The sequence below is a fragment of the Ambystoma mexicanum genome, chromosome 3p, assembly GCF_040938575.1.
Source record: "Ambystoma mexicanum isolate Mex_15411 chromosome 3p, UKY_AmexF1_1, whole genome shotgun sequence".
Classification (NCBI taxonomy): domain Eukaryota; kingdom Metazoa; phylum Chordata; class Amphibia; order Caudata; family Ambystomatidae; genus Ambystoma; species Ambystoma mexicanum.
This window is the reverse complement of record NC_090925.1, coordinates 563,749,063-563,761,660: the sequence shown is the minus strand read 5'-3', so window position 1 is coordinate 563,761,660 and position 12,598 is coordinate 563,749,063. Positions and strand designations below refer to the sequence as shown.

The 12,598-nt window shown below is 45.8% G+C and overlaps 1 protein-coding gene across 6 annotated transcripts in view; it reads left to right on the top strand.

The window, feature by feature from the left end:
• NCOA3 (nuclear receptor coactivator 3) overlaps nucleotides 1–12,598 on the top strand; it is a 1,125,593-nt gene that overhangs the window by 739,616 nt on the left and 373,379 nt on the right. For all 6 annotated transcript variants that reach the window (XM_069651291.1, XM_069651290.1, XM_069651288.1 and 3 more), the window contains one exon: nucleotides 3,873–3,993. In XM_069651291.1, coding sequence (XP_069507392.1) covers nucleotides 3,873–3,993 — 121 coding nt within the window. The remainder of the gene's footprint in view (nucleotides 1–3,872; nucleotides 3,994–12,598) is intronic.

Genomic DNA, 12,598 nt, shown 5'->3' with positions numbered 1-12,598 from the left:
CCCCAGGCACCGGGAGCGCCATTGGTACGGGGTCCGCGGCAGCCAGGCTGGGCGCAGCATTGCCGACGCAGTCAACCACGAGCCAACGCTCCGGCTCGGCGAAGAAAAGGAAGTCTGAGAACCCGGGTAAACTTCTGGAGAAGGCCCGATAGACTACGACGGAGAAAGCCAATGGAGAGTGAGGCGCTGGCCCTCCCCCCACGGTGAAGGCCTCAGATGCGCCCAAGATCTTGAAGGCCCGGGTTCACCAGGCGAAAGTCTATTGAGGGAGTGATGGCGTCCCTAGCGAAGGTTGTGGAGCCGGTTCCCAGGAGACATCCACCAAGACAAGAATTTCCCTGCCCGCTCGGTGGGAATAGTCTTTTCTGCCCATTGAGAAGAATCCCGTGAAGACGATGCCGATCATCTCCCCGAGACCGTCGCCCCTGGCCGAGCAGAAGGGGCGGGGGGCGCAGTGGCTCAGCTGGAATCGAAGATCTCTTCCGAGGAGGAACTTAAAAGCCTGACAACAGATCCTGAGAAAAACGTAGTTGAGGCTAGGTCCTACGAGAAGGACCCAGACGAGGAGGCTAGGTCCTACGAGAAGGAGAGCGCCACTTCCAACGCTCCCGTCACAACTGCCTCCACCACCGCATCCCATCCACCGAGGGACTAGACTGAGCTGGATACAGCGACGATGGGTACGGACGACGGAACAGATCTCCCGTCGCCAGTACCCTGAGCTACTCCCCCCGATGAAATTGGCTCCTTCCATGCCATGATCTCTAGGGCCTCAGAGCTGTTTCAGCTCAACCCTGAGGAAAAGAGGAAGGAGGGAGGATTCCTTTATCAACAACGAGACGCCAAGTGGAAGACCGTGCTCTCGATCCAGCTGTTGGACGACATTTGGGACGAAGGGCTGTCACTCCTCAAGAACTCATCCTCGGCCCCGTCGAAGAAAGACCTGTATGAGAAGAAATACTGGGTTGCAGACTCTGCACCGAAGTGTCTCAGAGCGCAGCCGTCCCCGCACTCTGTGTTCTCGGCGGCGGCCAGGAAGAAATCTGTAACGGCATAGACTTCCACTTCCCCACCGGATGGCGAGGGAAAGAAGCTAGACGCCATGGGACGACGGGTCATCTTGTCTGCGGCGACCACCATTAAGGTGGCCAATGCTCTTGCCATCGTGGCCCGCTAAGTCAGGGAGTTGTGGTTTAAAATCGCCTTCCTCCCAGACAACGACAGGGCGGAGGCCCTTGAAATCCTACAAGAAGGCAAGGTGGCATCGGACCATGCTATCACGGTGGCCACGGATATCGCCGGCACCGGGTTCCGCCAGATGGGCAACACCGTTTGCCTTTGTCGGCGCGATTGGCTCAAGGCCACCAACTTCCGTCAGGACGGCCAGAGGTTGTTATTGGACATGTCCTTTGACAGGGACAACTTGTTTGGCAAGACTGTGGACGAGTCGCTGCAGGCTATCAAGGCAGACTCTGAGACGGCCCGTGCCTTGGGCACACTCCAGCAGCAATGGCCGTCCTTTCGGCGGCAAGTCACAGGGTGCCTCCAAAGGATTCGATCACAGCTTTTCTTCGTACCGTCAAGCGGCCTGTTCTTCGTCACAGGAAGCCTACAGGGGTCGCAGCAAGGCTGGAGGTAATCATTGTTGTTGCCAAGGGGCCCAAGGTGGTACGGCCTCTGAGAAACAAGACTGAACCAGCCCTGACGTTGGGCCCCCAAATGAGCACCCATGTGGGAGGCCGGCTGGTGAACTTCGTGGGTGTGTGGAAGTGCATCTCCACCGACAAGTTGGGTGCTGGATGCCCTGGCCCACGGACACACCCTGGAGTTCCAAAGGAAGTGTCCCCGTTTTCCACCTGTGGCCAGGAAGGAAAACCACATTCCGCAACTGCTTCAAGAGGTAAGAGCGATGCTGGACAAGGGTGGGATAGAACTCGTCCCGAAGATAAAGGAATCGTGTCACCTCAGTATCATTCTGATAGCTCCATGGTGGCTCTCGGCCAGACCACCCATTAATCTTCTGATGGTGCCAGCCCGTCCACAGAAGTTGGCCCTGGCAACGTGGTTCCTGAGCAGGCCATGCTCAAGCACCTGAGCCTATCACAGGCTAACCTGGAAATCATTCAGGGCGCCAGGAGCAGGGCTACCACGAGCCAATACAAGAGTAAATGGACTAGGTTTTGTCATTGAGCGGCGCTGAGGAGATCGACCCTCTTACATGCACGCTGGATGATGTGCTTTCCTTCTCGGCACACCTTGCGACTCACTTGTACAGGTGGACACATGCCGCACCTATCTGGAAGCTATGGGGGCCTACAGAAATCCGGAGGAGGCGGCCTTCTCCTCCTTCAACCCAATAGGCAGGAGACATTTGGCAGGCCTGTTGAGGCTCTATCCGCCCATCAAGAAGCCACACCCTGTGTGGGACCTCAATGTGGTGTTGGGCGCTTTGGCGCAGAAACCCTTCGAGCCAATGGTGTCTGTGGACATCAGGCTGGTCACCATTAAAACAACTTTGTTAGTGGGCCTCACCTCTACGTGCAAGTCAGTGAGATCCAGGCTCTAGTGGCCTCAGAACACTACCACTTTTCACAGCGATAAAGTGGTCCTGCGGACACACCCCGCATTCTTAACTAAGGTACCCGCCTTTCCATCTAAACTAAGAAATAGTCTTTCCTGCGTTTTTTGCTGACCCCAAGGACGAGGCTCCGAGAGTCTGGCACTGTCTGGAAGTCAGATGCACTCTGAAATTCTATCTGGACAGAACCAAGGGCTTCCGCAAGTCGGACGCACCGTTTGTCACCTTCGGGGGGGATACATGCCCGGATATAAAGCATCCAAGGCCTCAAGGAGGCCTACGAAGGGCAGCATAAGCCGCTGCCGGCTAACATGCACACTCACTCTGTCGGAGCCACAGCCATTGCATTCCAATGGCAGGTTGTGTGGCAGGTCATCAGCAGGGCGCCCATCTGGGCCACCCCTTCGGCTTTCTGCAAACAATATTCTTTGGACGCCGGTTCGAAGTCGCGGCCTTCGGACAGGTGGGGCTAAGGAACCTATTTGCTTAAGGAGGGTCTCCTCTCCACCCTGGGGCTACCTTCAGTTGTAATTGCCCATGCAGTATGGAGGAAAGGGGACGGGACGTAAGAGTAATTAGAAGTTACTCATCGTAGTGACTAACATACTCTTAGTCCTCAGTCCCCTTTCCTCCAAACGTCCCACCATCCTCCCCCCTAATAATACTGGTGTCATTAGGCAGTGTTAAATATTGTCGATGCGCCAATGGGACGGAGGTGTGGCGGCAGAGTCAGGGTAGCGCATGCTCCCAGGGCCGCACCCCTGTGCGCCTCTAAATTTAAAGGGAAGGTTTTTTCTGGTGAAAATGGTTGTCTCCCGTCCCTAGGAAGTGTCGCCCATGCAGTATGGAGGAAAGGGGACTAAGAACTACTCACTACGGTGAGTAATTTATAATTATTCCCTAAGCAAACTACACCACTACTACATTAACTTATTAGCTCAGTCTATGTACTGAAGTTGCTCACCTTACATCTCATTGGAAACTGACGATCATGTGAAGAGTTTAAATTGAAATACGGTTTGATAAATGCAAGGCTAAAACTAAACGGTTACTTCAATAATGTGACTTTCGGTTAGCAGTCAATAAGGGAATAGCTTCATAGTTATTTTTTTAACATATTTCTGTTCCCACATTGCTATTAAAAGTAGCTTGATGTTTAATGGTGGGGGGAAGGGGGGTAAAAGCATGTTGTAGACATGGGCATTGTTTGAAGACAATTGTGTAAATATGTAATTGCCTATATTGCACAAGAAACTGTGAACGTGCCTCAGTGCCAATCGTGCATCTCTTTCAGATAAGTGGAGACCTGGATCATTTGGATGCCATCTTGGGTGATTTGACAAGTTCTGACTTCTATAACAATTCTATGTCCTCCAATTCCAGTAACCTTGGAACCAAGCAACCTCTCTTTCAAGGTAATTCGTCCTTGCGAAATTATGATCTAGTGCAATATATACCAGGGCCTGCAACTGTTACTACTTGATTCATCTCAGCTTCTACCTCTATAGCCAATCAACAAGCTTGGAATGAGGCTTTAATCTCATGTAGAAGACTGCATACCAAGCATCCCTTTGTGATGTATATACTCTGCTCAAGGAGACATGGACAGGCTGTGCCACAGAAAGCCCCAGTTGACACTGCCACACCCCTACCCCCACAAGCTCTAGTTGCATTGAAGGCCACAACAGAGTCTGCTAATATGTGCTAGTTGACAATCGCCCACATTAGAGGCCTTTTCGGTCCTTTGTGTACTACTCACTTTTCAGGGTCACTTAACACTTGATCGAGCCCTCTGGTACAGGTTTTAACGCTTCATTCTTTTACTATCATTTTCGATTAATCACATGGTATATTTCTCAAATGCTTTCTTCTAGTTTAAGATTGTAGAGCTTGGATTTTTCCATAATTTGAATGGTGTTGATGTGGTTTGCCAGCCTCCGGGTTCTTGCTGCAACATGTTCTGTGCAGAAAAGCTCAGCTTGTATATGTCCAATAATTGGCACAAGGTCGGCTGTCCTCGTGCCACATATTTGTCCTTTGAAGTACCTGCCAGCTGAGTGGATTGCCAAATGTAGCGAAGGGGCCTGCCCTTACAATTCCTTATTAGCACAGTGGGGCCCACCTTATGTTTTATGGAGATTACATATATGGGGAGAATGTGGGTAATTCACCATATATACTTTCAGATTTGTTTGGATACTGGGTTAAACTGAAGTTTATATATTTTCTGTGTATGGCTATTAAGGCAGTTTTTCTGAAGTCCAACTAAGGGCTTAGTAAGTTCATGGTAGCATAGACCGAGTATTCATGCTTATCTTGGGGATAGAGGGCTGTAGAATCAGTACGAATTAAATTGTAATATAAAATGTTCCAAAGAGAAACAAACACTATGTATTGTAAAAAATAAATGGTTTATTTAAATACAAGTAAGCCCAGATCAATCTTGGGAGAAATGAATACTATCACATTATATGTAATCACAATTATAAAAACACACAATGCTTGAAGGTACACAGACCAAAGCATACACCTTATTTGGAACACCCAACAGTAGTTCTAGGGAAGTATATTCTTTTCATACACATTCCGTATAGGTCACACCTATTTTCAGGGTAAAAATCAATTGTTAGTTTCAGATTACATTCAGTAATTCAAGGGTAGTAAACCCTACCAGTTGTACGTGACGCTCAGTCACAAATCACATAATCGGTCAACTTGACAATATACGTTTTGTCAATAATTGTACACTTATTCTAGGTACAGTAAAAACCTATGACTACTTTTGTGATAACAGTAATACTAGGTGAGTAAAACCTAAGGATGTAATATTCAATTACATGTGCTTTTGAGATCAAACACAGATTGAGATAAGCAATAACTCGTGTAACTTATTTTTGAATGGCACACAGCTAACTCAAGGTAAGTAAAACCCATATACTTTTTCAAGGAGCTATAAGGAAATCGGGGCAGGTATAAACCTATGACTCTTTTTGTGTCTGTCTAATGCAGACCAGGGAAAGCAAAAACCAATGTTACACTTTATGAATGACTCAGTTATTCTAGGTAGGTTCCTACTCATGACATACCCTCTTGCTGATCTACACTCAAGTATAACAATAACGATACTAAAACATTGGTCTTTGCTATCAACCAGAGAAACGACAGACTTAGTCAGGACAAAAAATTACCTGTTGTACCAAAACTATAGGCAAGCCTCTCACCCTTTGGGCAATTTAAATCCTACTAGGACCACTGCTCTTAATCCACTTGATGAAACTATAAACATTTGCTTGAATCAGACTAAGAAAAATAATCTGCCTAAGCATAGGTCGAAACGTGCCCCAATTGCAACTAAAACAAAACCCATTAGTGACAAAGATGGCAACACATCTGTACAAATTAAAGGCGCCTTAATCAATGCTAGATCAATTCCAGCACATGCCCTGGACATATCAGACCTCATTACTACCAATGACCTCGGCTTTATTGCCATAACGGAAACCTGGTTGCACACTGCAGCAGGCCCTTCATTAGCCCTTGCCCTACCGGATGGCTATGCGATCATTAGAAAGGATAGAACCAGCACAAACGGAGGAGGCATTGCCTTTATCTTCAAATCCAATCTCAACATTAAAGAAATTCTTAACGCTCCCTTCATATCAGGCAAACTTCTGTCTACTAAGATCACCATCTTGGCCATGGCCTCACTAACTTTGCACCTTGTTGATAGACCTAGTTCCCATCGCCTCCTTTGACGAGGACATTGCCGCCCTTCTAACTGCAGATATAAAACCCACTTCCAAAGTTGTTATCCTTGGAGATTTCAACTTAGGACTCTACGATATCTCTGACACTCAAGCCTCCTTCTTAGCCAACACCATCGAAACTTAAGGGTTCACTTTATGATCCTTTGGACCAACCCATTCTAAAGGTTGCACGCTTGATTGGCTAGCTGACCATAATTGCACCACACACATCTAACAATGATCCTTGCCCATGGTCTCACCATAATTCTATGCTATTCTTAATCAATACCAACACTCTGTAGCCCATCTATCCCTATGGCACATGCAACCCAAGCACGTAATAGAACGCCTGACAATATACTCCCTCACCCCTCCCCCCTGATCTCACAGCTCACCACACATACTGAAAATGTAGCCCACCCGTCCTCCTTAGTAACCACCTATAACTAAGCTATGGAAGCAGCCTTGGATGCAGTGGCCCGCATGGTTAACTGCAAAGCTAAACCTAAAGCACACCTTAATCAATGGTTCACATCCAAACTCAGACCTATGTAGAAGAAAAAAAAATGCAGAAAATAACTGGAGGGAAAAACCCTTCAATTACTAATAAACATCAGTTCACCTCATTAGCATCCGACTACAGAAAAGCCACCCATCAACCTGTTAATGAGAATTCTCAGAAATTTGCTAATTCCCTCCACCTTAGAGACCCCCAGCTACTTTGCTGGATTTTGAGGACTTGATTTTTGTAACCTGGAGTGTGTGACCCTTTTTCCCCACTCTCATGTATTTTAATGTGATTTCTGAGTTGTTTCTTTTGGTTATGGAGCCTGACAAACTCAATAGGCATCATCTTTTACATTGTGTCACACATCACCTTCAGTGCAGTGGCACAGGGAAGTCCTGCAGATTTCCCAAGGTTTAAATACCTTCTCTGGGATAAACTACTGTTTCCCGGAGCAGTAAAGCGAAATTGACTTTACTTACATTTGTAGCTTTCTAGACCCAGCACACACACTAATTTACAATAGGGTGCTGGAGGGATTACCTAGTATCCCCTTTGTCTAGCTTCTCATGTAGCATGGTTACCCTTTCCCCACTGAATGGCTGGTTGCAGTGGTTTTGTTTTAACTACTGTGGTGTGCATTTACCGCGGGTTGCGTAGCCCCTCCAGCACCCTATTGACAGTGTGTGCTGAATCTATCAAGGTACAAAATGTAAGTAAAGTCAATTTCTCTTTACTGCTCTGAGAAACAGTAGTTTATCCCAGAGAAGCTATTTAAACCTTTGGGAAACCTGGAAGGACTTCCCTGTGTCACTGCACTGAAGGTACAGTGTGACACAATGTAAAAGATGCCGCCTATGGAGTTTGTTAGGCTCCACAAACAAAAGAGAAAGTGTTCAAAATCACTTTAAAATACATGAGAAGAGTGGGAAAAAAGGGTCTCGCTCTCTCCAGGTAAGAAAATCAAGTCCTCAAAATCGAGCAAAGGTGCTGGGGGTCTCTAAGGTAGAGGAAATTAGCACATTTCTGAGAATTCTCCCTAACAAATACTTGTCACTTTGAATCTCGGTATAAGTCCACTATAGCTCTGGCTGCTCCACACGCTAGCAACCTGTGTAGTGCAGACTTATAACAAAGGTTGAGTTTCTATTGCCAGGAGGTCAAGGTTGTTGTAGTGCACCCAAACGGTACTGCATACAATCTTGCCTAACAGAACTCAACACTCCTGTTAGGCAGAATTGCATGCAGTACCCTCTGGGACCACCACATACAATTAGGACTACAAGTGTAAGCAAAAACCAACCTTTGGGTATAAGTCTGTACTACACAGTTTTGTGGTAGCGAGCTGAGCAGCCAGGCTTATCTCAAGAGGGAATCTGAGCAGTACAAAAAGTTAAGAGGTCTTGCAATCACAGTGGTTCAAGTAGACACTTATACTCAAGGTTTATTGGTAAAACACTTATACATTTATTACACAATCATTTAGAAAACATTCACTAGAGGGAGGCAACTTGATATTATACACCAATATACTTCAACACAAAACCAATACGTTTCAGAACAATTTAAGCTCCCCTGAAATAGGAGCCAACGGGAATTTCAGTTTTTTGAATGGGAAGTCAAAGGCACAAGTTAATAGAATAGACCACAAATACTTTCTTAGGCAGTACAAATAGTTATAGTTCACTAGAGGACTCGATTCAGTTCAATAGGCATTGGCCAAAGTCAATGGACTAGTGTCTTGGATAGGAAAGAGCAGTTCTTGAAATAAACAGTAAAGTCTGCCAAAGTTATCAAAGGTAATTTGTACGAAAAGGAATCATATGTTGGGTCACAAGCAGATTAGGGCTGTAAGTTGGGGAAAGTTCCACAAACTTTCACCGCGAGAGAAGCGTTCTCTCAATCGGATTGGCACAGTACCTTAGCATGAAGCAAAAGATGCAACTGAAGACGTTGGTTCCTGCAGATCTCACTGTTCTGAGCCTCAGTCGTGGGGACAAAAGGTAGGACGTTGGGGGACTCCTACACGGGATTGTCAGAAAACACTGACAAAATGGAGTCACTTAAGTTTGAGTAGCTGTTCTTCAAGCACACAAGCTGGTGTACTTCCCCCTGGTTAATCCTAACCAGCTTTGAGAATGGTATCCAGGTGGCTTATGAGTTGATTGGTCCCACCAACTCAAAGGAAGAAGTCGTCCTTGAAGGGGCTTCTCTGTCGAGATGAACTTGGCAATTCGGACCTGCAGCCAGGGCCATCTTAAGTTTTTTGGGGCCCTGGGCATGGACATCTTTGGGGCCCCCCTCAATCGAACCAAAGGAATTAAGTGATCAAGTATATCTGGTGGCACACCTGCCCCTCCCCCCCCCCCACTGTGAGCAAAACCCATAGGTAGACATGCCGCCTCGCAAATGAGCATGTTTACTCCCTTTAAGTCCCCTTACCCTCTTCATTCTTGCTCTAATCAGATTTATAAACAAGTAGCATTTGAAGGCCAACATTAGCAATCTACGAAGAGGTTACTTCTCATAGTATAGAAACAGGATACATTTTATCAATATCATCCGGGAAGATATGTAGCCTGTAGTATTAATACAGTACTGTATGTAAAAGGTACATGCAACCCAGAATAGGCAGACTGCACACATTAGCTGACTCAGAGAATGCAAAAGTGCTCAAGCATGGATAGAGTAGACCAATTGTAAGGAAGGAGAAAGCTACACATACCATAGCATGGGTAGTGGAGGCAGATTAGAAGCTACCAGGAAGGTGCCTCTATCCAGACAGACCGAATTTAGAAGTGGGACATGGTTTTCAAATAGCATTGCCATTCGAGATCAAGGGGACAAGTGCCTGTGGTGTACAGTATATCAATGCTCACTATTATAGTGGAAACAACCCTATAGCCAGTGAAACCATGAGTGAGGATTTTATGAAGATCATCCCCTGAGAAGGAAATCACACTGAGGGGCTGACAATTTTGAAAGGTTTAGGGACTGCCAACACTGAGAGGTTAGGCAACACAAGATTAAATGAGATGCCCAGGATCACATATTGCTTAAGGGGTCAAGCTGGGATTTGTGCTCTTACCATGTACTTAAACAATCTCATTTTATAAAACTGACTTGCAAAGTACATAAATCACATTTGCAAACCTGACAATTTTTAAAACCGAAATATTACAGAAGGTGGTTACGCAAAATGGGAATGATTCTAGTTAAGTTCTCTGTCATCAAGGGAAGTATTTAAGTACCTGCATACCAATCAATGTGATTTAACAGATTTAATCTAGGTATGTCTTCTGTACTTTTAAGCTTTAAATACTTCCAAAACAATGGCTTGTGAAATTGTCATCCATAAACGCACAGAAAAACATTTGACTTTTATACAAAAAGCAAAAAGTTGTTTGACAAACGAACAGACCTTAAAATATGCTGGCCCAATGCCTATAACATCTGGTCCGCTCTCTGCTGTCTACCACCCCTTCCACTAAAATGGCCTACATAAGAAGAAAGATCAAGTAATGAGCTAAACGATGCCACCAGCATGCAAGAAGGCGAACCTCACAGAAGACCGAACAGTAATGCAAGAGATATATGATTTGACCAGGATCACTGTATGGTCTGCTGGCAAAGCCAGGATACAAGCATGAACACTTTGGTTCCACAGTCTTTTATTCACCTTTTGGACTAATAGTTTATGCTCATCTTTGGAGGGGATTGCCTACGTTTTAGAACGCCCCATCTGAACAAACCAATTTCTAGAACTTCACCATACGAATGACATGTTAGTTTATATAGCAACCCCTATCTGGTGCAGGTAATAGCACCTCTTATCTTGCAAAACCAAGTACCTATGCAGGTAGGTTTATAAACTTCAGACATCGGAAAGGTTCAGCCAGCCTTGCTGGAATGTGCTCTTCTAATCTTTCATATGAACACACATCTCTGCAAAGTGTGCTTAACACACTGAGCTAACATCTGAACCATTGTGGCACTCAATTTATTAATATGGATTTCAACTTTAGCTATTGCACATGATCAACATCATTCTCACAAGAAGGAAAGAATGCTACAGAAGTTGTGCAGTACGGAACACACAAACTATGTATTCCACAGTGAACACAGATAGCAATACATGATTAATTGATCAAGGCAGAATGAACTTGTCAAAATAGACAGGCAATAGGTTTAGCGCCTCAGCGGCATGCCATAAAATCTCCTGGCGTGTGCTACTTAAGTCTGGTGAACCATGGAATCTTAATTTAGATCAGGCAGCCTTGTGGAGGCCCCCTCCAGGGTGGGGGCCCTGGGCAAGTGCCCCTTTTGCCCTCCCATAAAGACGTCCCTGCTTGCAGCAGGGCTTCACAGGGCAAACTAGCGGTCCAGGAGTTGCAGCAGCCGTCCTCTTCCAGCTTGTCTTCGGTTCTTTCGTCCCAGTGGTCGACTCTGCTTTCCAGTCCAGGAGACTCGCCTTTTAAACAGTTTAGCTGCCACTTCCTAGCAGGGTGGCTGTCCTTGCTGGATAGTCAGCCGCCAATCATGCCAGAGTGCATTTGGGTCTCCTAGGAGACTAAGCACAGGGAGTTTCGGGCACCTCACTCACTTCCTGCCCACCCCAGACACTCAGACACCAGAGGCGATCTTCAGTCCTGAAGCCTGCCAAAGTCATGGAAACAAACACTAGGACCTTTCCAAAAAGAAATGGCAAACAAAGACGACCGGAACCCGTTTAAACAAAGGGGTTTAAGGCGCCATATTGAAAAACATGGCTCACGCGATTTTTAGCTACCGCTGTTCGCGGTCGGGAAAAATCATGGTAGTTTGTTCTAACACCACTGTCACCAGCCATTTCGATAGGAAAGGGTAGCATTTGACTGCTACATGAGTTTCTAGACACAGGGTTACTAGGTAACCCCTCCTGCACTTAATAGGAAGATGGTGTGTGCTGGGTCTAGAAATTTAAAAAGACTAGTAAAGTCAATTTAACCTTACTTTCTCTGGGAAACATTAGTTTATCCCGGAGAAGGTCTTTAAACCTTTGGGAAGACTAAAAAAGACATCCCTGTGTCACTGCACTGAGGGTGCTGTGTAACACACATGAAAAGATTCATATGGAGTGATCTTAAAACTCCATAACCAAAGAACACAAGAGTAAACCACACATCAAAATATTTGAGTAGGAAAAAAGGCTCGCACTCTTCCCAGGTAAGAATCAAGTTCTCAAAATCCAGCAAAGTTGTTGGAGGTCTCTAAGGTGAAGGAAATTAGCACATGTATGAGAATTCTCCCTAGCCACTCCTCAGCAACCCACCATCGAACATAACTTATCTAAACCACTCTCAAAGTTCGAGTTTGCCCCTATTACGATAGACGAGACTTCAAAAATCATAATACGACTCAAACCTTCATGCTGCCAAGGTCCTATCTGTCCAGCGACTTTAATCAAAGACTGCACAGACAACCCTGGCACCTTTCATCACCTCACTCATAAATAATTCATTTGCCTTTTAACAAAGTACCGGACAACCTCAAGGAAGCTTGGGAATTGCCATTACTGAGAAAAACTACCTTGGACCCTACCGTAACAACTAATGTCCGGGCCATCACAACGGTTCCGTTACTGCTAAAAATTCTTGATAGGATCACATATGTCCAAATTAAATAATACCTAGAAACGCACCACCTGCTGGGCCTCCCGACAATCAGGTTTCCGCCCAGGCCACGGCACGGAAACTGCTTTTGTAGACCTAAAATCTCAAATGGATCAGA